General features: G+C 56.7%; 2 protein-coding genes across 5 annotated transcripts in view; both read right to left on the bottom strand.

The window, feature by feature from the left end:
- The window catches only part of ATP2C1 (ATPase secretory pathway Ca2+ transporting 1), a 41,174-nt gene extending 35,114 nt beyond the window's left edge, over window positions 1-6,060 (bottom strand). The window contains exons 1-3 of one of the 3 annotated variants that reach the window (XM_078863944.1): window positions 5,745-6,060; window positions 3,457-3,564; window positions 80-196 (exon numbers count right to left, since the gene is read on the bottom strand). In XM_078863944.1, the coding sequence (XP_078720070.1) occupies window positions 80-196; window positions 3,457-3,525 (186 nt within the window). In that variant the 5' untranslated portion in view covers window positions 3,526-3,564; window positions 5,745-6,060. Of the gene's footprint in view, window positions 1-79; window positions 197-3,456; window positions 3,565-4,706; window positions 4,883-5,624 lie in introns of those variants that run through there. The other 2 variants (XM_078863942.1, XM_078863943.1) reach the window with 2 other exon arrangements.
- Window positions 6,061-11,500: 5,440 nt separating this feature from the next.
- On the bottom strand, window positions 11,501-23,813 carry WFDC1 (WAP four-disulfide core domain 1). Of its 2 annotated transcripts, XM_078863945.1 has the most exons (6): window positions 23,258-23,812; window positions 18,899-19,091; window positions 17,968-18,051; window positions 16,583-16,723; window positions 14,281-14,322; window positions 11,501-13,561 (listed from the first exon to the last, which is right to left on the bottom strand). In XM_078863945.1, exons 1-6 carry the CDS (start codon window positions 23,465-23,467, stop codon window positions 13,500-13,502), a joined length of 732 nt encoding a protein of 243 aa, XP_078720071.1. In that variant the 5' UTR covers window positions 23,468-23,812; the 3' UTR covers window positions 11,501-13,499. The 2 variants fall into 2 exon arrangements, with proteins under 2 accessions (XP_078720071.1, XP_078720072.1); XM_078863946.1 differs by lacking the exon at window positions 14,281-14,322 and having other exon boundaries at window positions 23,258-23,813.
- Between the last annotated feature and the right edge of the window lie 1,061 nt (window positions 23,814-24,874).

The following is a 24,874-nucleotide window of genomic DNA, read 5'->3' on the forward strand; positions in this document are numbered from 1 at the left end:
CAAACATAAAACATCACGCGCGCCGCCACCGCCACCGTTCCCCGCGGCGCCGCGAGCACCCCCCCCCCCCCCCGCGTACCTGGGAAATGTACTTCCTCCATAGCGGCTCCTCCTCGTTTATCTCAAACTCGTTCCAGCCGTGGTAGGCCCTCCTGTGCAGCACTTCGCTGGTGGCTAGCCCGCTCTGGAGGCTGGCCTGCACGCGTGAGACACAAGACGGCGCCGGTCACAACCTCCCACTCGACGCCTCCTCCTCCGCCGACGATGCATCGATCGCTCCGGAAGTTTGCAAACGAGTCCCTAAAAGAGAAACGGTCAGAATCCACGGCCCTAATCTAAACATCGGCCTGAACCGTGACAATTCACAAAGAGGGTGGGGAGATTATTATCATTACTTTATTATTGTTGTTGTTATTAAGCTGGTTTAGCCAGGAAAGCCTCACCGAGTCTCACGACTCTTTTTCATTGGGGTCCTGCTCTATTGGATCCCGACTTAGTCATTTGCAGGTGAGTTTTCAGCATTGGGATGCTTGGCCAATACCGGTTGCACTGTGTCGGGGGTTTTGTTAGCGAATGGAAGGAACGTGGAAATCCTGGATGGAACCCACGCAGAACAGGGGCAGAACATAAAAACTCATTCTTAATCCACTGTTGGATGAAGGCCTCTCCATGCCATGCAGGCTTTCGGACCGTACATCTCTCCACGCCGGTGAGTGCGGGTTGGAGACCGGAGCGCGAGGCAGAGGGCAGGATGGGCTCCGATGTCAGGAATCACAAACGTCAAGCCGTGCGCAACCCTACTGGATGTCACAGTACAGAAGGCTGCGGGATGAACGGGGCCATTGAACGTCACGCTGGTCTCGACGGCTGCCCCAAAACGCATTTTACAATCGCTCAGCCAGCATCCCAGACTTGTTGTTTAACTGAAGTATAAAATGTAATACGGGGCATATTTCCCCTCACGTATCCTACAACGACACTGCCGCACCACGCGAGGCACCGGCAGAACAGCGTTCACCACGCTCCGCGAACGTTAAGTTTCACGGCGCTCGGCTTCCACGTTGCAAATTCTCCTCCTACCCCCGTCCCCCCAGTCTCTCGAGGATAAGCTCCGTGCGACACACACGGGTTAACGAGACCGTGTGTGTCAAGGGATTATCTTGCCTGCCCATCCTCCACACCTCCCCTCCCCCACGCTCCTCAGCCGACTGTGCGAGAACGCCCTTCCTAGGAGTCCACACGTCACGCCGCATTATCCACACCGCACAACCGGCTCACGGGATGAATGCATGTTGGCTCTACGATATGTTTTGGGGTTGTGCCGCGCGTGGGTTCGGCGCCATGCCCGACGTTCCTTCAGGACGATGTCGGCGTTCTACAGTTCCCTGAGTAAGCTCCCGGCACTTGAAACCGAATTGAAGAAGCTCCAAGCCGGTAGACCGAAATGTCAGACATCGCGCCAAACAGCACGCGGAACAACACAAAAACACATCGGAGAGCCACACGGCAGCACAGCTTCCAAAGCCTACGCCGCAGGAGTGGGTCAGGGCATGCGTTAAACCACTCGGCCAACGCCCAACGCCAACGCCACCGGTTCCGAGGTGGTGGTGGTGCAGACGACACCCCTTGGGGCAGCAGGGCTCTGACCCATTGCGCCAGCTCAGCTCTGGGCAGGGAGGGTGGAGGGAGGCTGGGACTCAAGCAGGTGGGAGGGCAGAGAATGAGAGCGAGAGACACCGACTGCAGAGCGTGACTGCATCTTGAATGCACGATGTGCGGATCCCGGTAGCAAGGCGCGTGTAACACTGCCCCAATTTTGGTTGGAGAATGTAATGCAGTAAAAGTGCCGAGTGGGAGCTCGTTGAAGCCTCACGGGGTGAACGGTGAACGTTCGTTGCAGTGCAGCCGTTTCAAACTGCCTCTGCGAATGCCTCCGGTCGCTTGCGGACTCATGAGTGAAGGCATAACACAGGGCTCCATCCAACAGTGAACAAGCTCACGATGTATGCATCGAATCGCTTTTTATACCCGTACGTTGTACGTAATGGGTTCACGTGACCCATCCAGCAACGAGTGGCCGTCACATTCATCACGGTGTAAAAAGTGAAAACCGGTGCTTTAATGGACTTGCAACTGCCCGGGAGGTGAATAGTTACAACTCGACTCACGAGGGAGGTTCTATCGAATATTAGATCTAAAGACGAATTATGCCGCGCCGTGGTCTCTGCTCCTTCAGACGCCGTCATTAAATACGCCGAGTAAGCGTGCCGGTCTCGCACCAGCAGGACCCGTCCTTCCCTCTCTGCGCATCCCCCTTCTCCACCGCTGTGCCGCTCGCGCCTCATCAACGTCACCGCTGCTCTCCGAGCGTGAATCCCCCGTTCCCTCGGCTCGCTGTCTAACGAATGAGGAGGGCGCAGCAGCCAGCGATGGGCAGGCAGGATTATTTAATTAATATCACCCGCCACGTCCCCTTTCCGATGTTGCGCTCTGAAAAGTTTGTCTACTTGAAGGAATGTTTCTTACACAACTCTAAATCCACCACCACGCCACCTCCACCGGACCCGCCCACCACACCGCCACGTCTCTTTAATTATCAATCAAACTTCACTTTGAACATGAATCTGAGGAAAAACAAGTCGCCGCGCGTGTGTACACAGGGCGGTGGCGATACTGGTTAGTCCAGTTTCGCTTTTCACTTCCCAACTCCACTATGAACTGCGACAATTCACCGACATTAAAGCAATTCACCACGTATCAAGCGGAGCAATAGCCTGGTCAACTTATCTGGATGTAGACTTCTTATTATTATTATTTATTATTATTATTTGGTGCCGCTGCGTTGCCAGTTGTGAACAAGCACAGTTCGGACATTCTCCGAGTCACTAAGACCAGGTCAAGGCCCTGAAAAAAGTTGCTAATCCTCACTGTGCAAACACAGCGAATGGAAACCTACAGGTGAACGGGCAGGACACTGGTGAGGGAGGGGCGAGCGCGAGTGAATGAGCTGGAAAGATAAGACACGTCAGCCTCCGAGGCACGGGAGCAACTCTTGTTGCCGTGTTTGCACAAACACCGCGAGAACAGCGTGTGCGCGTCTCGCATGTCGGCAGCGAGGAAGCGCGAGCGCCACAGCGAGCATAGCGCACTACAAACACAGCTGCCCAAGTTGGAATTCCGACCACTGTTAACATGGCGATCATCTTCACCATTCCAGCGCCTCCCCTAGGTACACATACGCCTTAAAAAGAGTCCCTGGTACAGGAAGCATCTGCGCTGACAAAGGCAGCCAGGCGTGGTTGTGGCCACACCACCCCTTCGAACGCCGTGCCGGCCTTCATTGGCGCTCGCCAATGAGCATTTGCCCCAAAGGCCCATGTAGGCTGTCTTCGCCACCGTTTGTCTTTGTGTGGTAGTGCCACGCGACTCCGGCCTGGCGGGGCTCTGCGCGGGTACCTGCAGCATGCACGCCACCTCGTCCACCGCCAGCGCCGCCGCCTCCTTGGATGGCAGGACGCGGATCATGGTCTCATTCTTGCCAAGTCCAGGCTCGTCTGGCTTGTCCTACAGACGCGCGAGGCGAGGTGGACACATCGAGAAAATACATTAGAGGTAATCAACGACGTATTGATCGGACGATTACTATCAATTTGTTACGCCCTCCGATCTATTCGCCCTCCGACGTTTCGACACACGTGCCAAGGGATTGATCTTCTTCAGTTCCTGCTGCGAGGAAGCTTCAAGCACGTAGAGTGAAACGTCGGACTGTGATAACTTACACAGCAGTGCTGTGTTCCGCTCACGAGACACACGAGTCATCGTGCACGCTAGATGAGATGTAAAAATGTACAGCCCTGAGCAGCATGTGGGTTGTTTGTCCACACTTCAGCACGAGTCGACACGGGAGGGCCAGTTTCGATGTCACTTTCCACAACTAATGTACGGTGTGAAATGTATATTGCCGTGTTACATTGATGGCAACGAGGACGAGAAAATGGTCAGATTGAGACGGGTAAAAATGAGGAACATTACAAACGAGAATTTAAAAAGATCAAGTGTTGAATTGACTTGCAGCAATGAATCCTCGAAACATTAGTACTATATTTTATTGAAATCAAGAGAGAGAAGCCAGGTGATATTTACCATTATGAGTTATCTTGAACGTGGCCAACAATCACTTTATAGCTCATCAGATTCCTCCAGGATAAAAAAAAATCCGATTTTGACGATGTAAATTGACGAAATGTACAGAGTTCTGTGCAGCAACGAAAATGATTCCGGAACATTCCAGGGAGCTGGGCGCTTGAGCTCAGGCCGGCCCTGCACTTTATTTAAATCGCGACCACAAAACAGCCATCTCCCTCGCTGCAGTACAGCAGACGTGAAAATCCATCTTCCACCGTCGCATCCACCGCCCCATCACAGCCACCACTCCATCACGTCCACCACGTCACCACGTCCACCACATCATTATACACACCGCCCCATCACACCACCCCATCACACCCACCACATTATTATAGACACCACCCCATCATCACACCCACCACATCATTATACACACCACCCCATCACAGCCACCACTCCATCACGTCCACCAAATCACCACGTCCACCACAACATCACGTCCACCACATCATGATACACACCACCCCACCACCGCAGCCCCGCTGGAGCCCAACGCAGTGGCCAGGCGACCGTCTTACGCGCTTCCCCGATCCACGGCGAGACCGGCGAGGCATCCTCTCCCTCCTGCTCCCCCCCGTCTCTCTTCCCACTCGTCTCTTCCCCCTGTTGCTTCTCCTCCTGCTGCTGCTGCTGCGTCTGCCCGCACCCAGCGCCCGGCTGGAAGCAGCCGCGGGGCGCGGCGCTTTATAGGCGGTCGGGGGCGTCACGGGAGAGTGGCTAATTAATCACCGCGGGACCGCGGGACGCCCACCAACATCCACCCCCCCGTGCGGCTCGCTCCTTCCCAGAACCCCCCCGCGGCTTCATGTCCCATGGCAGCTCTGGTCCAGCTCCAGTCTCCCCGAGCCCCGTGTGGGAGCGCAATGCCCTCCCCGTCACGAAACCCCGCGACCCCCAAGGCTCGACCCCGATGGCTTTCCCGAGTCCCCCGGTTTGACCCGCAGAGAATATCAGAGCACGTCGCTCGACGCCACTTTGAATCTCACCACTCCGAGCCACTCCACCTCGCGTCAACCCCCCCCCCCTCCTAACCACTCCACCTCGCATCAACCCCCCTCGGAACCACTCCACCCCACCAAGGGAAGATCCCCGTGTAGCCTGAACAGACTGTAGGGGCAAGAGCTGTTAGCGAGCACCTATGAAGGCCAGAACGGTACACGAGGGGGTGGGTGGCCAGCACCACACCCGACCGCCTGTCTCCCCAGTGGCGATGTTTACACACCGCACCGGGTACTCGTTTTAGGCTGAGTCGACCTAGGGGAGGCCCAGGACGGGTTCAGATAATCGTCACTGTGGTGTTGGCCGTGAGCGGGAATCGAACTCGGGTCGTCACTACCGCTCCCCATGACACCACCAGCAGCACCACAACAACAACAACACGCCACCACAGCACCCAACCCACACACCGCCACACAACACCGCCACGCCAGTCGCACCTTGCGTAAGCCGCCCGCTCCTCCGCCCCCTGCCTGTTCGGCTCCCCGCGGTCCCCACGAGGCCGCAGCGCGCTTCGCAAGGCCGACAAGCCGGGCCAGACCCCCTGCCATGCTGCTCACAGAGGCCGCGGAAGGCCGCGCGGTCCCGGGCGAGCGTCTATCCGAGCGCCGAGGCCCCGCATCGCGCCGGGGCGCGGACCACCTCGGCTCGGCTCGGTGTTTCCCCGGCGGCCGCCGACGTCTCTCCCCACCACGGGGACCGGTGGCAGGGCCCGGTGCGAGGGGTCGGGCGGTCGGGCGGTGTGCGGCTCTGGCGGCGGCGGAGGGGGTCTCTGGGGCCGCGTGTCTCGGTCTCCCGCGGGGATCGCCGCCGCTCCACTTCGCAGTGTCGCTCGACACGAGACCGAGAGCTGTGGTCGATTCGATTCCCTGCGAGAGATTCGCAAATCGTCGAGGTGGGGAATCGATTCCTGCCCTGCTTTGTTCCCGATCACCCCGTGCTCACGTGGGGGATGTTTGTTACATTGTGTACTTTGTGTATGAATCTTGACATTGTGTACTTTGTGTATGAATCCTGACATTGTGTATGAATCTTGACGTTGTGTATGAATCTTGACATTGTGTACTTTGTGTATGAATCCTGACATTGTGTATGAATCTTGACATTGTGTATGAATCTTGACGTTGTGTATGAATATTGACATTGTGTACTCTGTGTATGAATCTTGTCATTGTATAGTTTGTGTATGAATCTTGACATTGTGTATGAATCTTGACGTTGTGTATGAATCTTGACATTGTGTACTTTGTGTATGAATCCTGACATTGTGTATGAATCTTGACGTTGTGTATGAATCTTGACATTGTGTACTTTGTGTATGAATCCTGACATTGTGTATGAATCTTGACATTGTGTATGAATCTTGACGTTGTGTATGAATATTGACATTGTGTACTCTGTGTATGAATCTTGTCATTGTATAGTTTGTGTATGAATCTTGACATTGTGTATGAATCTTGACGTTGTGTATGAATCTTGACATTGTGTACTTTGTGTATGAATCCTGACATTGTGTATGAATCTTGACGTTGTGTATGAATCTTGACATTGTGTACTTTGTGTATGAATCCTGACATTGTGTATGAATCTTGACATTGTGTATGAATCTTGACGTTGTGTATGAATATTGACATTGTGTACTCTGTGTATGAATCTTGTCATTGTATAGTTTGTGTATGAATCTTGACATTGTGTATGAATCTTGACGTTGTGTATGAATCTTGACATTGTGTATGAATCTTGACATTGTGTACTCTGTGTATGAATCTTGTTATTGTATAGTTTGTGTATGAATCTTGACATTGTGTATGAATATTGACATTGTGTACTCTGTGTATGAATCTTGTCATTGTATAGTTTGTGTATGAATCTTGACATTGTGTATGAATCTTGACATTGTGTATGAATCTTGACGTTGTGTATTGTGAGGCCGCAGGAGGAATCCGATGAGCTATAAAGCTCTTTTTCACAGACCTCCAGTCGGGATTGTGGTCAGAATGTCACAGCAACAAACAGCACAGAACACGATCGGAGTGCAGAGTATAGGGAAGGTTTAACACGTCGCCTTTCGCGACCAAAGTCATCTGTAAGTTTTTGTTTTATTGTTTACGTGACGAACCTTGGCTGTGTATGTGGTAGCGGGTTTATTAACACAGGTATATTTACGCGAACCACCCCCCCCCCCCCCCCCATAGACCTACATATATAGGAAATGTATATAAAACACTTTAAAGGTTGTACAAATAAAACGAAACATTTTTGTACCTTGCCAGCTAAGCCCCACAGAGGTATCAGCTTATTTTTCAGAATAACCCTGGCCACATAAATAGCTAAACGAAGTGGCTTATCACGTGGACATTTACAGCAGCCACATACTCTGAATAATCTAAACTGAACGTGGTAATTCGTGGGACTGGAACACGTCCCTTGACTGGAGCAAGGGCTCCATCAGAGAGACACGGTGATGGTGGTGAAGGTGGTGAAGGTGGTGATGGTGGTGATGGTGGTGATGGTGGTGAAGGTGGTGATGGTGGTGATGGTGGTGAAGGTGGTGATGGTGGTGAAGGTGGTGATGGTGGTGATGGTGGTGAAGGTGGTGATGGTGGTGATGGTGGTGATGGTGGTGAAGGTGGTGATGGTGGTGATGGTGGTGAAGGTGGTGATGGTGGTGAAGGTGGTGATGGTGGTGAAGGTGGTGATGGTGGTGAAGGTGGTGATGGTGGTGAAGGTGGTGATGGTGGTGAAGGTGGTGAGAGCGAAGAAGTGGAGTTGACGGCCGTGACTTGCAGTGGCGAGTTCGTGGGTGTGTGGGCGAGTTCCATTCACGCTCACGGCCAACACCACCGGTGACAATTATTTGAACCGGTCCTGGGTCTCCTCTAGGTCAACTCAGCTTCAAATGAGTACCTGGAACGGTGTGTAAACATCGCCACTGGGGAGACAAAGGCGGCCGGGCGTGGTGCTGGCCACCCACCCCCTCGTGTGCCGTGCCGGCCTTCATAGGTGCTCGCTAACAGCACTTGCCCCAACAGTCTGTTAGAGGCTACACGGGGGATCTTTGTCTTTGTTGTGGCCTGCAGTGTTGGTGGTGACCACTGAATGAGCTGAGACAGTGAATGGTGGCCCGAGTCCTGACCCTGGGTGAAGGAATCCACGAGGAGTGAGGTTGCAGTGAACCGTGACCATGGAAGTAGCGACAGAATTGGTAGAGATGATGGCAGAGGCTTGGGAAGGCCTCCACCCAGCAGTGGATAGACCAAAGCTAATGATGGTGCATATGGATTCTAGTGATTGTAGGGCTTTACAACTTCTTTTGAACTCATATATTGGGTTTTTACCCTTTTATCTGGCAACAAAACTGACACCTTTTTTTACAAGGAGTCATATTTGCATTGACCACAATACCTGCAGTCGGAATGCAAACAAAAACACAACTCTGATAATGTATGCATTGTTCTTGAAATTGAAAAAAATGTGTCAGTTTTGTTGCCAGATAAAAGGGTAAAAAACCAATGATCATATTTTGCTACTGGCAAATGAGGTTCCAATGGTGTGAATTCTTTTGAACTGTTCGCATACCATCATCATGGTGCGAAAGAAGTTCAACACACAAGCATTAGAGAATAAACTCTTCTTAATACTTGTACTTGTAACTCCGTTTAACTTCTAATGAACATCATCGATTTCTGAATCGGAAGATGCCAATAAACCAAGGAGTCTCGTCCTGGGCGGGGCCTAATGCGTGACGTCACGTGGGCGGTACTCCAAAACGCGGGATTTTGACGTCATTGTGTTCTACCATAAAGTATTACGTCACCATGTTTACAATTGGCCGCCGTGCGGGTTATGACGTGAAAACTGAGTAGGAGCGGTGGTGACATGACGTCGCACAGTTTGTCACGCCCTCTCATTCACTCTACGGAAGGCCAGAGTGACGGAGAAGCGATAAAAGCGATTTGTAAAATACTTGGCTCACCCAAAGAAACCTTTCTGGCAATAAAAGTTGTGTTAAGATGTTTAAAAAAACCAAACTGAAACCTGACAGTGGCATTGTCTTTCTATTCTTATATTTTGACATACTGGCAAGGGATGTCCCATGACGTGGATAAATGTCACTCTCCAACACAACCGGTGTTGGCTGGAGGAGTAACTCGTTGGCGCGTTCTGTTTACGCGACAAACCTTGCTAAGGGGCCGTCCATAAATGACGTCACGCGATTTTGGACGATTTTTGACTCCGACCCCCCCCCCTTCGTCACACGGTGTCACAAAAAGTCAGACCCCCCCTCAAATATGACGTCACAAAGCTCTGCCCCCCCCTCCCCCCAAAATAAAACACGCTTCAAATCGCTTTAAACTATTGTCATTGTAGTGCGTATTTAATGTGGCGCTGCACTCTGATGTTGTAGGAGAAAACATTAAAAAGTCTATTTAAACACATTCCTGCGGAGGGAGCTGGTAGGAACGTTGGGTTGCTCGGTCAATGGCCAGGGTCAACGGCGGCGTGGTGTATTCCGTAAATATGGCCGACTGTGAGGGCTGGCACAAGCCGGCGTGAGTAGGTTAAACGTTGAGTTTTATAAGGGCACCATGGGGTGACCAGCCCCTCCTCACCCAGCCCCACCCCTCCCACCCTCCCCACCCATCCCCTCCCCACCCTCCCCACCCAGCTCCTCCCCACCCTCCCCACAACTCCCACCCACCCTCCCCACCCATCCCCTCCCCACCCTCCCCACCCAGCTCCTCCCCACCCTCCCCACAACTCCCACCCACCCTCCCCACCCATCCCCTCCCCACCCTCCCCACCCAACACGCCCTACTCCTCACACTGGTGATGTCTTATCAGCGAAAGTGGCCCCCCCTTTGAAAATTAGTGAAGAACACCGCACTTTTATTTGTTTCATAAGGATACAAATTCTTGGCTTTTCAAGAATATCAATGTATTTTATTGCATGGTAATTGTAAACGCCCCATTAATCAGCTTTTGTGAAGTTCGCGATTAAAAGTGTAGCATTACCAGAGGTTCACCTTTTAATCATTTAAAGATGCAATTATGTAATGTAAGCTCGTCAATTTTAAACTCATCCCAAAAATGAAAAAAAAAGTCAAAACGGTTACGAGTGTAACTTGCATAACATGTTTTAAGTGGCAAGATAACATCCCGAATGTGAACACTCGTCCGGATGTTCCTGACGAGTCTTGAGATGATGAAACTCGCCGCATCAGCCAACCACCCCACTGATACTGCACCGCGTGTGTGTGTGTTAGTGTATACGTGTGTGTGTGTTAGTGTATACGTGTGTGTGTGTTAGTGTATACGTGTGTGTGTGTTAGTGTATACGTGTGTGCAGAGGTGTGGACTCGAGTCATGTGACTTGGACTCGAGTCAGACTCGAGTCATGAATTTGATGACTTGCGACTCGACTTGGACTTGCATAACAATGACTTTGTCCCACCTCTGCGTGTGTGTGTGTTAGTGTATACGTGTGTGTGTGTTAGTGTATACGTGTGTGTGTGTTAGTGTATACGTGTGTGTTAGTGTATACGTGTGTGTGTGTTAGTGTATACGTGTGTGTGTGTTAGTGTATACGCAGCATCGCCCAGGTACCTACACCGCCACGCCGTGATAGGAGAGCGCAGCTGTGTGTGTCACTCGGGGGAGCGGTCGTGTAGCGGTTAGTTAGCACGCTGTGCTGCGAACCTGGCCACCCGGGTTCCCGCTCACGGCGAACACCAGTGACGATTATTTGAACCGATCCTGGGCCATCCCCTAGGTTGACTCAGCCTCAAATGAGTACCTGGTGCGATGTGTAAACATCTCCACTGGGGAGACAAAGGCGGCCGGGCGTGGTGTTGGCCACCCACTCCCTCGCGTGCTGTGCCGGCCTTCATAGGTGCTCGCTAACAGCACTTGCCCCAACAGTCTGATAAGGATATACGGGGGATCTTTGTCTTTGTGTAATAGTCGTGGTTGGTTGGATACATCAATTGTGTTGAACAGTATCTATTAATGTCGGTACATATTCGTGGGGCAAACGCGAACGGATAGGGCAGCCCGCGTGTAACATCAAACCCACGAGTGGGGTCCTCTCGCTGGGGATTTCGCTTTCTAGTCACGTGCCCAATCCAGTCGACAAGTGACCCGAAACATATCCGGTGAGAAATGAATCCCCGTGTTTTTGAATCGCGAAGCCTCGGCTTCACAATCAATCATTTGGTGGCAGTTGTGCTGAAAGCCGCTTGAGGAGCCTCGTGTGATGATGTCCGGGCCTCGTTGCGAGCTGCGTCTGGCGCAAAATACGAGGGAGGTGACGCGCCGTTATGCAAGGAATTTAATTGCGTATTTTAAATTACTCACATACACATTAGCATGTAAAGTGATTACATAATTGAAGTTAACACGTTCAAACATTAACGGCAACTCCACGCACGTGCTAAACAGCAGGCGTCCGTGGGGTCTCTATTGAACTCGTGCCTCAACAACGTGTCAGAGGCTCCGCCACCGGACATCTGACAAACCTCGAGGCTTCCCCCAGCAGCAGCAGCAGCAGGAGAAGCAGCAGCAGCAGGAGAAGCAGCAGCAGCAGGAGAAGCAGCAGCAGCAGGAGAAGCAGCAGCAGAGGGAGTCCAGCCGCGTGAGTGCACGGAGCTGCGGACCCGCCGGCCCGAGTTCGACCCGCCGCCAGGGCTCACGTGAGTGGCGAGTGAACAATCGCATCGGGTCCCAGGTGGCCCCCTTCTTCACCAAGCCGACGTGTTAGACTCACCCGCAAGTACCGCCGTGGGTGAAGTATGGTCAGTCAAACACACGTCACCAGCCTTGGAGGAGGCATTCATCCAGCAATGGATTGACAAAGGAGGGCACGTGTGTTCATCACATGTTGCATAACACCCACACGAAGAGACGATACTGACAAGGCTTGCACGGCGCAACTTACAACGCACGACCTCGAGGTGACCCACCGCCTAAGCGCTGCGCTGGGGCTCGCCCCACGATCGGACTGACTCGCGAATAATCCGAACGGAAACACAAAAACTGGCGGCGTTCGCATCACCTGCGCGCCTTTGCAGCACCAAGCGCAGGCGAGAGGCGCGTTGTCACGCCGCCTGCCAGCGGGTTAAAGGGCACCGCGGCTGCGTCCCCATCACGCGACTGCCTGCCAGAGCCAGAGCCGGCGACTCCGTGGCGGGTGCTGGCATTGACCCGGCACCACCATCACCACCGCCGCCAATGCTCGTCCCTTTGGCCCACCCGGGCTCACGCGGCTCAACGGCCACGTGGCTCTTGCGGTGGCCCCCCAACTCACAACACCCCCCCCCCCCCCACCGAGAGGAGCTGGAGCCAGGCCTCTTGGCAGCTCCTGGCAGTGCCCTGTCTCCGCTTGGCGTCGCCACTCGTGTCTTGTTAGGGTACGCGGCCAGTACGGTCATATGATTACGAAGAGATTTGTGTTGGGGTTACGATGCGGCGAAATGTGTGTCGTCAAGAACCCTCCGCCACCCGACACGACCAATCAGATGAACTCGCCATGTTGCGCACGAGCGGTGAACGTGGCAATTGCCATTGGTCGGTTCAGCTCTCTTGACCGGTGAAGTTTAAGAGTCGCTCGATTACGCCACCGCTGAGAAAGAGTTACACGTTACAAAAACACAAGACTAATACCTCTACCTTGCTAAATGCGTTACAGCCAACGAGTCCTAAAGGCTCACGAAAAAAAACATACATTGCAACATCGCGCACTTCTGCTTTCATCTGCTCTAGGGAGAACAAAACAAGGGGGGGAAACCACGCGCACTCGTAGGTTCTGTGACGCTGTCGAACGCGCGTGAGTGAGCGGCGGAGGTGGTGATCAATCATCAGCGATCATAACGGTGGCGCCCATAGGCCGCGATGAGACGTCGGCCATCGGATAACGGCTCTGCCGTGAAGGGCACGGCCAACGGTTTGATCAATGTGGCCTCTAGGGTTGAGTCCCTAACAGCCACGCAAATCCGCTAAGAGACGGATGGGGCGAACAGAGGTCGTGCACAACAAATACGTTCAACGTTGGCTGGAAGGCGTCGCGTGGGTACGGGGTGCGAGTATTGGCTACATCTACTCTGAGTGGAGGTGCGTGTCGAGCCTTCACGGAGACTGGGGGCGGGGGGAGATGAGCAGCCACGCCTCGCGTGAGAGCCGCCCTCCAGCATCCCCCAACGTCTCCGAGCGTGGCTGCGTGCCCGCCCCTCCGGGCAGCACCCCGTGGCACCGGGTGGCACCCCGTGGCACCGGGCGTCATGGACGCGACCTCGCCAGTGGCCACGTCTCCTCGGCCCTCACTTGCCGAGCGGACTCCGGTGCGTTTTGTCGTAGCTCACGGCGCTGTTGGCGCCACCGCCTGCGGAAGGAGAGAGCGCGGAACGTCCGCGAGAAGTCCCGCAACTCCACAACGTGCGCGGCCCTCTCCTCAATCCACTGCTGGACGAGGGGGGCCTCCCCCGCGAGGTTCATGGGGAATAATTGACCACCCTTCAACACACTGGGCGGTGTGCGAGCGTGAACGTGGGAGCACAGAGGTACGGTACAACGGTGGATTTTGCTGCACTGCGCTCTGCTGCCGGCAACGTAGCTCGGCAGCAGCCTTCTGAGGCGTGATGAGACTGGGTGCGTTCCGGGTGATTTGGTGACTGCCGGAACCCAGATGCGGGACGCACGCAGGGATGAGTGAATATCACGGCGATAGCCTCTCTCTCGGACACGACGCGGTGGTGGGCTCACGGTGGCCACGTGTGCACAGCGGTCGAGACTCATAAGGGGCCGCGGTGGGACCGCAATGCACGCAGGTTAAGGGATGCCGATTGAGTAACTTGAAGGTAATGTGTTTTGAATTGGGATATTTGGCCGACACGCGCTACATTCACTGTGTGCGCGTTTTCTTACGAGGGGAGAAACACCAGGGAAGCTGGGCAACCCCCGTGCAGAACAGGGGGAGAGAACAAGCTCCTCCCAAGAAGGTGCCCGAGTCAGGAATCAAACCAAGGCGTTTCCTGCCGTGGGGCACCACCGCATTTAGAACATTTCCAACAGCGTCCGTGGACTTGAAGGAGCTGCACCTACCGGAGGGCTCTTTGCGAAGCCTGTGCTTGTAGCTGTGCGGGTCTGCGGTGGGGAACAACACGCCCAGTGTGTTATTAGCGCAGTGCCGTCCACCATCGCCATTCAACAACAACAAGGAGTGGACGATGGCAGCAGCCTTCACGCGGCCCACTCTGTCGAGTGAGAATCCACGATGGAAGCCATCGATGCGGGGACCGCCTGGATGTGCAGTTGTTACTCTGCATCTACATCAGCCGTACGAAAGAAGAGGAACTACAAGAAGATGATCCCACGGACAGGGCACAGCGGCTCTGCGCCACGTGGCCGCCGCACACACAACCCAGACCTGAGCGATGTTTACACATCGACCACAATTTGTGGCCAACTTTTGGGGCAAGTGCTGCGAGCGATAACAACCATAATAGATTGCGTGAATATGAACGTGTCGTTAATCCGCCACCACCCAACACAGCCAATCAGTAAGGTTTGTCACGGAAATCAAACATGCCAATTACTTACTGCTTTAGCACACTGTTATGTTGGAGTGTAAACCCACAACATTTACAATTCGAGGACGACGTTTCGCTGGTGATTACAACCAGCTTCATCGAGCGATTATCCAGATTCGTGAAGATTCACCAACCCTCGCGAGAACCTGTGAAGGCCCCCCCACGGGACACGAGGCGGTGGGTGGAGTGTCGATGTTGACACACCGCACCAGGTACTCAATTGAGGCCGAGTCGACCCATGTGCCTCCACCAACTCGTACTGACCATCGGGTTGTGCTCAAGTAGCCCCCACGGGCCGCACGGCGTGTGAATGCCCGCATGCAGCAGTGGGTTCGATGAGCGCGAGCGGCACTTCTCGGAGCCCGTGGTGGTCCTGCGGTGCCACCTCGTGGCGAGGCCGGGGAACTGCAGGCGGTCGCGGCGCGGCCTCGTGGGTCGTTGTCTTCAACTAAACTTTTTTTTATTTCACCAGGTAGGGACCACTGAGCTGCAGAGCTCTTTTTCAGAAGTGACCTGGCCACAAATGATAGCTCAACGAAGTGGCTTATCATCATGTGGAAATTTATAGCAGCCAAATACTCTAAATGGATATTTCGAAATGCGGAGGGAAAAACATGAACATCCGGAAAAATAATCCACACGACCACGAGGAGAAGATGCAAACTCCAAACATACAGCAGGCATCAGGGTCGGGATCGAACCCACGGCCTCCTGTATACCATGCGAGGTAGTCCACATCTCGCCACCACGGCACCTTCATGGCTCTGAGCACTGCAGTGTGAATGCCTCTGTGTGGGGGGCAGTGGCGCACTGCGCTCCAACCCGGCGACCCGAATTCAAGTCCCGAACAGCTCACGACCAAAATACCAGTGGACCCAGTACTTGGTGGCGTGTGTAAAACACACATTGCCACGATCGTCACTTCATCAACACATTATGTCGTCGTATCTCTCATATCTACTCGTAGTTACATAAAATCGTATCTTAAACCGATCTCACGCTCTGCCTGATGCCGTAAAACGCCGTGCACCGCGGGCCCCGGTGACGGCGCGGGCGTGACCTGGAGGTGTGACCTGGAGGCGTGACCTGGAGGCGTGACCTGGAGGCGTGACCTGCGTGCGTGACCTGGAGGCGTGACCTGGAGGCGTGACCTGGAGGCGTTACCTGGAGGCGTGACCTGGAGGCGTGACCTGCGTGCGTGACCTGGAGGCGTGACCTGGAGGCGTGACCTGGAGGTGTGACCTGGAGGCGTGACCTGGAGGCGTGACCTGGAGGCGTGACCTGCGTGCGTGACCTGGAGGCGTGACCTGGAGGCGTGACCTGGAGGCGTGACCTGGAGGCGTGACCTGGAGGCGTGACCTGCGTGCGTGACCTGGAGGCGTGACCTGGAGGCGTGACCTGGAGGCGTGACCTGGAGGCGTGACCTGGAGGCGTGACCTGCGTGCGTGACCTGGAGGCGTGACCTGGAGGCGTGACCTGGAGGCGTGACCTGGAGGCGTGACCTGCGTGCGTTACCTGGAGGCGTGACCTGGAGGCGTGACCTGGAGGCGTGACCTGGAGGCGTGACCTGCGTGCGTGACCTGGAGGCGTGACCTGGAGGCGTGACCTGGAGGCGTGACCTGGAGGCGTGACCTGCGTGCGTGACCTGGAGGCGTGACCTGGAGGCGTGACCTGCGTGCGTGACCTGGAGGCGTGACCTGGAGGCGTGACCTGGAGGCGTGACCTGGAGGCGTGACCTGCGTGCGTGACCTGGAGGCGTGACCTGGAGGCGTGACCTGCGTGCGTGACCTGCGTGCGTGACCTGCGTGTGTTACCTGCGTGCTCGCGCTGCTTCACGCACTGCCCGCGGTTGGGCAGTCCGAGGGCCGGGTTGCCCGCGCGGATGATGTGGCACTCGTAGCCCGTGGGGCACTGCAGCGGCACGTCGCCATCCTCCGTGGTGCTGCACGCCTCCGCTGTGCCGCACACCACACACACACACCCCACGCATCACACACACACACACCACACACACACCCCACGCACATCACGCACACACACAACCCACACACACACACACCCCACGCATCACACACACACACACCACACACACACCCCACGCACATCACGCACACACACAACCCACACACACTCACACCCCACGCATCACGCACAACACACCACACACACCACACGCATCACGCACACCAAACACACACCCACCCCACGCATCACGCACAACCCACACACACCCATCCCACGCATCACGCACAACACACACACACCAAGCATCACGCACACCCCCTACACCACGCACACCTCACACACCCCGCACACTCCCTACACCCCCTATACCCCACGCACGCCGCACACCTCGCACACCACACCCCCCCCCACACCCCCACGCACCCCACACACCCCGGACACCCGCACACCCCACACACCCTACACACACCACACACTCCATACACCCCCCACACACCCCACACACTCTACACACCCCACACACCCCACACACTCTACACACCCCATACACCCACACACTCTACACACCTCACACACCCTACACACACCACATACACCCCACACACCCCTTACAACCCACACAACCTACACATCCCACACACGTCAAGCGCACCTCGTCAGTAGGCCTTGACGAAGTCCCCGGGAGACGAACATTCATTCGCTGCGCGTCTCGTTAGGGGTCTGATTCGCGTGTTGTGAACCTGAGATCTTAGGCACGAATCTGCCAACATCTGGCGTCGCGTAATTGGAATGGGCCTTGGTGCAAGTGACTGCAGATTTAGTCTAAAATCAATTCGTAGGCCGGTGCCCGGGTGCCTTCTGGCCTGTGGTCCCCGTCGCAGTTGCACCGCCTGCACACTAGAACTTCCTCTGGGGTCGCTTCTTAAATGGACCTTTGTTCGTCACAGCAAGAGTCGGTACCCACCACCACTGCCACCGAGAGTGGGGGTTGTCGCATGGCAGTTGCGTGGACGTTCTGTTCATCCTCAGAGCTACAACTTGGCCAACATTAAGTTAAAATAACGAATGTAACGTCTTGGCTATTTTTGTGCGCGTAGTCATTGGTAACTAGGCTAAGCCCATCAACTCACCGCACTCGGGACCCCCATTTAGCCACTGAATCTGGGTGGTGCCAGTGCGGTGGCGCTGCGACCTGTGAGCGGCGTGGGGCCCCTCTGCAGCAGAGCGCTCTCACCTGGGAGCACCTCCTCGGGCCCGTCCAGCAGCCAGCCGTTGCCTCCCAGCCAGCGCGGCTTTGGCTGCACGAGCCAGTCCAGCACTGGAACACAACGTCACGCGCCGGACTCGAACTCAGCTCGCGGCAGGTCGTGGGGCTTACCCACTGCGCTTCATTTCTCACTGATCTCTGGGAGGCTGGGGTAGGTGGCAGGTGACGAGTAGTAGCCACTGCCGTAGCGGAGAGGGGGGTATACTGGATGTGGTGTGCCGGGTTGCTGACTCGGAGAGATCCGGCTAAATTGATACCCCGATCGTATGGTATTGTATCATACCGTATCAGAGACGCTGGCGCCGTATAACTCTTAGCACACTGAAGCTTGCAATCCGGAGGCCACGGGTTCGATTCCATCATCCCAACAGCTGTCACGTGTCTTAAATCCCCTCGCCTCTGTCCACCCGGCACCACAGTGAGTCGACGGCCAAGTCACGTGTGGTGGGGTCAGGCGTGGGCACTCCCAGCCAGTCAAGAGGGGCAGCTCTGCAGAGACACCGCTCGCGGGGGCCACTTCCACCGGCAGTGGCCTGCGCGAGAGCGATTGCAGGGGCTGCCCCTTTACCATCACCAGGCGGCAGGGTTCGCGCATCGAGCCCCCTCGCCGCCGCCGCGGGGGATGGAGGGTGGGGGCGGGGGGGATGGAGGGTGGGGGCGGGGGGGATGGAGGGTGGGGGGGGATGGAGGGTGAGGGCGAGGGGGGGATGGAGGGTGGGGGGGATGGAGGGTGGGGGCGGGGGGGGTGGAGGGTGGGGGCGGGGGGGATGGAGGGTGGGGGGGATGGAGGGTGGGGGCAGGGGGATGTAGGGTGGGGGCGGGGGGGATGTAGGGTGGGGGCGGGGAGGATGTAGGGTGGGGGCAGGGGGATGTAGGGTGGGGGCGGGGGCGAGGTCACCTGGGGGTGGCGGCACGGGCTCGAGGCAGGCGTAGCTGCAGCCGTTGTAGCAGCAGCGCTTCGTCTGCCCGCACTCGGAGTTGGCGCGGCAGGTCGCCACCTCGCAGGCGCGCTCCGGGAGGCTCTGCGGCGGCGGGGGGCAGCGGTCGCTGCGCTGCTGCTGCTCCGGCGCCTCCGCCTCGTAGTCCTGGCCCTGTGCGGGCAACGACACGGGGGGGGGGGGCGGGGCAGGGGGGCACACGGGTCGGGGAGGGCAGGGGGCACACCGGTGGGGGTGGGGGGGTGCGTGGGGTCGTGCATGAAAAACGGTGGTGGGGGTCACGCCATGGCCAACGTGCAGCAAACTCTCAACAAATGTTTCACGATAAGGAGCCGGGTGGTGGCGGTGGAGGCTGTGATCCAGCGCTGTGGAGTCAGCAGCACCGAGCGTTGGTGGATCACCGCACACACATGTCTGCGGAGGCCTCGCTTCACCGTGGGCGTAGAGGAGGTGGAGCCGCACCCTGGCTCGCAAGGAGAAGGCTGTCACAGCAAGCGGACTAGCAGCCATCTGTTTCCGTCTGTACGGATATTGCATTGGTCCCCTCGCGCGCGTAGGTCTTCTCCGGGTGCTTCGGTTTCCTCCCGCATGTAAACACTCCCTCGTTGATTGGCCGATGACACCTTCACATGTAGAGGACCGCAGAGCCTGGGCAATTGTTGTCAGCGCCGGCTCCTCACCGCCGGCTGCTGCTGCTGCCGCTGCTGCTGCCGCTGCTGCTGCCACTGCTGCTGCCGCTGCCTTCCCGCTGTTCCTCGCCTGTGGTTCCTCTCTCGACGAGCGCGGGCGGCGCCGCGTTACGAGTTGAGTGTCCATGTGATCTGCTTTTGTCTACTCACCCACCGTGGCCAGCGTAATGAAGTGTGGGCGATTAACAACCCCACCCTAATGTGACCCACACGGCATTGCGAGGCCCTCATTCAGCAGTGGAGTGGCAGCAGGCTGTGCCCCTGCTCCCTGCGCCTCTGCGCGTTTTGTTGAAGTCCCCAGGAGTTGTAGCAACAGGCGAAGCACCCTGAGGGGTGTTAGTTTCAGGTCCTCAATGTAATGTACGTTGAACTTCTTTCGCACCGTACCCAGCCAACCGTGCTAATCGGAGGTGCGGGGAAAAGACAACAAACGAAATAATAATCCAACTCCACGCATCCCACTCGTCATCGTCATCAGGCCTCGTCGCTTCGCCAAGCCAAACAGCAGAGGGCGCCAATGGCCAGCGCCCGATGTCAGTTTTCTTATTCTATTTCTGACTCTCTCATTTAGGCTGCGACGCCTTCACCGAGTCTCGTGACTCGTGCTCACGAGGATCCTGCCAAGTTTCGCAGTGGGCAGCAATGAGCTGCTTTGTCTCGTCCAACTTAGCAAGTTGCTGTGTCAGGTTGTTCTACGCACAAGGGCCTACTCTTCCAATCACGTCACGGGAACTTTAATAACCACCATCACCAACATCACCACCACAGTATTAACCAGGGCAGCCGCTGGACTGAACCGTAAAGCTCTGCAACAATGATGGTGATGGTCTCTGCGGGGCCAACACAACGAAGGCGGCACGGGGGCGAACCGCAGCAGCCTCCGGCGGGATGGGAGTGGTGGTGTTGAGTGGTGGTGTTGAGTGGTGGTGGTGTTGAGTGGTGGTGTTGAGTGGTGGTGTTGAGTGGTGGTGGTGTTGAGTGGTGGTGTTGAGTGGTGGTGGTGTTGAGGGCTTCTAGCAGTGGCGTGTGAACAATACGACTTCCCACTGACGATTCACGCCCGCGTTTCGTGGGAGACACGGGGCGAGACTCCCGCCTGCTCGTCACGCCGTCGCCTCTAACCGTGACCCTTGTCTGGGTCGTCGTGGCTGTGACCTCTGTGTTGTCGGCTTGGCCTATATCTTTGATCTCCACCGGTCGTGGTCTTGGCTTCGTGACTTTCCATCGTGGCCTTGAACGCTGTACATGCACCTTCATGTAGTGACCTCTCGATGTGCCCTTGAAGCGGTGGCCTCCTTGCAGTGACCTGGAGGCCGCAGCCTTGAGGTAGCAACCTTCTAGCTGTGACCCGTAGGTCATGACCTCTGGCCGAATGCGTTGAGAAGGATTGAACAAATGGAGCTTTTGTCTGAGTTATTGTCTGAAGACTCTGAATGTTGGATAAGCATTAAGGAGGAGGAGGTAAAGCGTGTAAAGTCATGGACAAAACACGCGTCTTTAATTCATATTAACGTTGAGACAAAGTTGGAGAACCAAAACAAAAATACCCTTTGGTAAAAGTGTCCTGCTAAATATGCTGAGAATGTGGCATTCTCAGAAGGTTCCCAGAAGGTTCTTGCTGACAGAGCTTGCTTTGTGTCGAAAGCCCCCCGCGTGTGCGAGGCAGGGTGGAGCGGTGGCGCAGCGGTTAGCGCATCGAGCTGTAACCCGGCCACCTGAGCCAGATCCTCAGCCAGGGCCAGTGAGTGATATCTGCATCGGGCCTGAACTCCTCTCCCTCACCAACCGGCACCGACCTGCATGTGCCTCAACAGTTCTGTTATGTCATCATAATCACCACTATCGGCAATCCATGATCCGCTGCTGGATGAAGGCTTCCTCAAGGCGATGGAACAATCAACCTGGAGCCTGGTTTTCACGCGAACTGATTTTTAACCGCTCCGTATCCCTCCTCTGCGGTCCTCTGGAACGCGTGCCCGTTCTTTGGCAGGGCACTCCTGTCATCTCTATTTATTTGTTGACTGTCTTTGTGTAACGAATCGGCCGCCAGTGTTTATAGAAGCGCAGGCCAGGCGGCCCTGCGGGGGGGGGGGGCGATGGGGGGGGGCATCTGGTCGTGGCTGTGCAGCCAGCAAATATGTAAATAAGCCTCGAAATACCGAACTCCCTTTGAAGCCCCCTTAATTTACGATCCCAAATGATGATAGTGGTCACAGAGCGCCCTTCATCATTTCTTAAACTACACCCGGGAACGGGCCTCGGACTGAGTAACGAGGCTTCTTTTCAGGAGGGTCCTGTTCAGGGTTGCTGGGCTGCTATAGTAGCAGCCGCTGCCATAGCGAGTATGAATGGATGTGGTGTGCCGGGTGCCGAACTGTTTCCCGGGTCGCCTGCGCTGCTCCCTCCCAGCGATCGCGAGGAATCCCCGCGAGAAGAACCTCTGGGCTCGCCGACGAGTTGGTTGGGCTCTAGGGTCCGTCGGGAAAGTCGCGAGATGAGCTCACAGAGGAGTTTCGCATGGGGAGCGGGGGGGATTATTAAGGGAAGAAAAGCCCCGCGAAGGGCGGGTTTGGAGAGTGAGACAGGGAAGGGATGGCCTGAGAGAGGGAATGGTCTAGAAGGCAAGGAATAGTTTAGAGAAGGAGGGGATGGTCTAGAAATGGAAGGGAAGGTCCAAAGAGGGAAGGACCCAGATTAGGAGGGAAGGAGCTAGCGACGGGAGACGAGCGCGTGTCGCGGGAAGATTGGAGGGAGCGCCTGCACCCTGGCGGGTCCCGCTTCTCTCGCGAGGACTGCAGGCGGAGCGAGAGGGGCCCCTGGGCAGGGCGGACAGACCGGTTCGTGGGGCCCCGGAGGGGCGAGCGCTCACGGGCCGTGCGTGAAGGGGCCCGGGGCGGGGCCGAGACGACCACCAGAGACTGCCTCGATGGCCCCTGTGCAGCACGTATACACTGCAGTGGTATATGCACTCACTGTGATATAGACTGTATGCAATATAGACTGTATGCAATATAGACTGTATGCATGAAGAGCGGCTGTGGGGCTACGAGGTGGGCAGCAGAGGGCAGTGGAGCAAACTCCATTGTGGCACCTGCTCCTGCGCATTCGCGTCTGTTCCTGTCCGCCTGTGCCCACCCGGCGAAGTATAGCCAAATCGCCCCCTCGGGGGGAGGAGGCCCTCATCCAGCAGTGGATTCATGACAACGGGGCAGAGTTGTACTACACTAGGGTCCATCGGGAGCACACTGAGCTAAACTGATCTGGGACAACATCACGTTCATCGCGATGCGTCTCATTGAAAGTGTGCACGTGCATGTTGAACTTATTTGGCGCCGTGCGTAGCCAACCGTGCCCTGCGCTTACCTGTGCGAAAAGCCTCGGCTGATCCTCAAGACTCCTTTTTAGGAGGGTCCTGCCACCTTCTACACAGTAGTACTCGAGGCATGTGCGGCCAATCACGCCGATGAGACTTTATCTTCGCGTGGAGGAAACCGGAGCACTTGGCACGGCGCAGAGATCGATTTAAGAATCCACTGGCTGCACGTCTCCTGACCACCCCATCCGCAGCCCAATCCTATAGCACCTGGCGATGAGTTCGCCCGTAACAACAAAAGCGCAAACGGCACTCACGTCTGCGGGGCCGGCTCGGTCGACCACGCGGAGGTGCAGGGCGCCCCTGGGGGCGTCCCGCGTCCCCGCTTGCAGCACCCCGGGGTGCAGCAGCCGGACGCCGGGAGGCAGCAGAAGCACCACCAGCAGCAGCAGCAGCATGGGGAGGCAGCCGTGGTGGTGGTGGTGGTGATAGCGGCCGCTTATAGCTGAAGTTACGGACATCGCCATTCATCCACGCGGGGTCTTCCCGGCGGTGAGGAGTTGATGTGTGAGGGAGAGGATGAGACGAGTGCTGGAATCCGTGTTGCGCTCGTCACACAACGTTGACCATTGATGATGATGATGGGATGAGGAGACGAGGATGACACGTCCAGACGGAACGGAAATCCTCGACCTGGTAGGCGAGATCCGGTGAATGAGACACGCGGTTGAGCCACAAGCACGAGTCGGCACCACCACCACCGCGGACGCGCTGCGCTAGGCGGGCGGGTTGGAGGCACCGGCTGGGACGCGACGGGTCGGGATGGCACACGCGGTGCGGTGCGACCGCCGGGAGGGGGCGGGGGAGGTGGAGAGAGGAGGCGGGTCGGGGATAGAGGGGGGGGCTATCCCTCGGGGAAATCGCGGCACGAGGCGGGGTAAGAGAGGGACAGGGGGGAGCGGGGAGCGCGGTGGAGGCTGCTGGTGGTGGAGGGTGGAGGGTGATGAAGGAGGCTGGCAGAGATGGAGGAGGCTGCTGGTGGTGGCGGGGGAGGCTTGGGAGTGGTGGAGGTGGTGGTGGGATGTATTTGTGTCGGGGTGCCCTTGCCGAAGCACTGCGTCGCGTGTGTAATTTCACTCTGGCGCCGGAGTTGTCCGCTCCGCTTATACCCCGCGGCGTGGCCACCGTAACTCACGCGATGGCGCGTGCCTACGCGACCCTCCTCGGTGTCCCGTGCCGCCCATGACCCGTGCCACTCATGACCCGTGCCACCCATGACCCGTGCCACTCATGACCCGTGCCACCCATGACCCGTGCCACTCATGACCCGTGCCACCCATGACCCGTACCGCCCATGACCCGTGCCACCCATGACCCGTGCCGCCCATGACCCGTGCCGCCCATGACCCGTACCGCCCATGACCCGTGCCACCCATGACCCGTGCCACCCATGACCCGTTTCGCTCATGACCCGTGCCACCCATGACCCGTTCCGCTCATGACCCGTGCCACCCATGACCCGTGCCACCCATGACCCGTGCCGCCCATGACCCGTGCCACCCATGACCCGTTCCGCTCATGACCCGTGCCACCCATGACCCGTGCCACCCATGACCCGTGCCACCCATGACCCGTGCCACCCATGACCCGTTCCGCTCATGACCCGTGCCGCCCATGACCCGTGCCACCCATGACCCGTTCCGCTCATGACCCGTGCCGCCCATGACCCGTGCCACCCATGACCCGTGCCGCCCATGACCCGTGCCGCCCATGACCCGTGCCACCCATGACCCATGCCACCCATGACCCGTGCCACCCATGACCCGTTCCGCTCATGACCCGTACCGCCCATGACCCGTGCCACCCATGACCCGTGCCACCCATGACCCGTTCCGCTCATGACCCGTACCGCCCATGACCCGTGCCACCCATGA

This window comes from Lampetra fluviatilis, chromosome 17, assembly GCF_964198595.1.
Source record: "Lampetra fluviatilis chromosome 17, kcLamFluv1.1, whole genome shotgun sequence".
Taxonomy (NCBI): domain Eukaryota; kingdom Metazoa; phylum Chordata; class Hyperoartia; order Petromyzontiformes; family Petromyzontidae; genus Lampetra; species Lampetra fluviatilis.

Excerpts from the sequence above, each read along its gene's own strand:
- WFDC1 (XM_078863945.1), bottom strand. The coding sequence starts at position 23,467 with ATGGCGATGTCCGTAACTTCAGCTATAAGCGGCCGCTATCACCACCAC. Across the intron at positions 16,724-17,967 it reads GCCCGAGGAGGTGCTCCCAG|CGGAGGCGTGCAGCACCACG; the intron begins GTGAGAGCGCTC and ends TGTGCGGCACAG. Across the intron at positions 13,562-14,280 it reads GCTTCGCAAAGAGCCCTCCG|GCGGTGGCGCCAACAGCGCC; the intron begins GTAGGTGCAGCT and ends CTCCTTCCGCAG.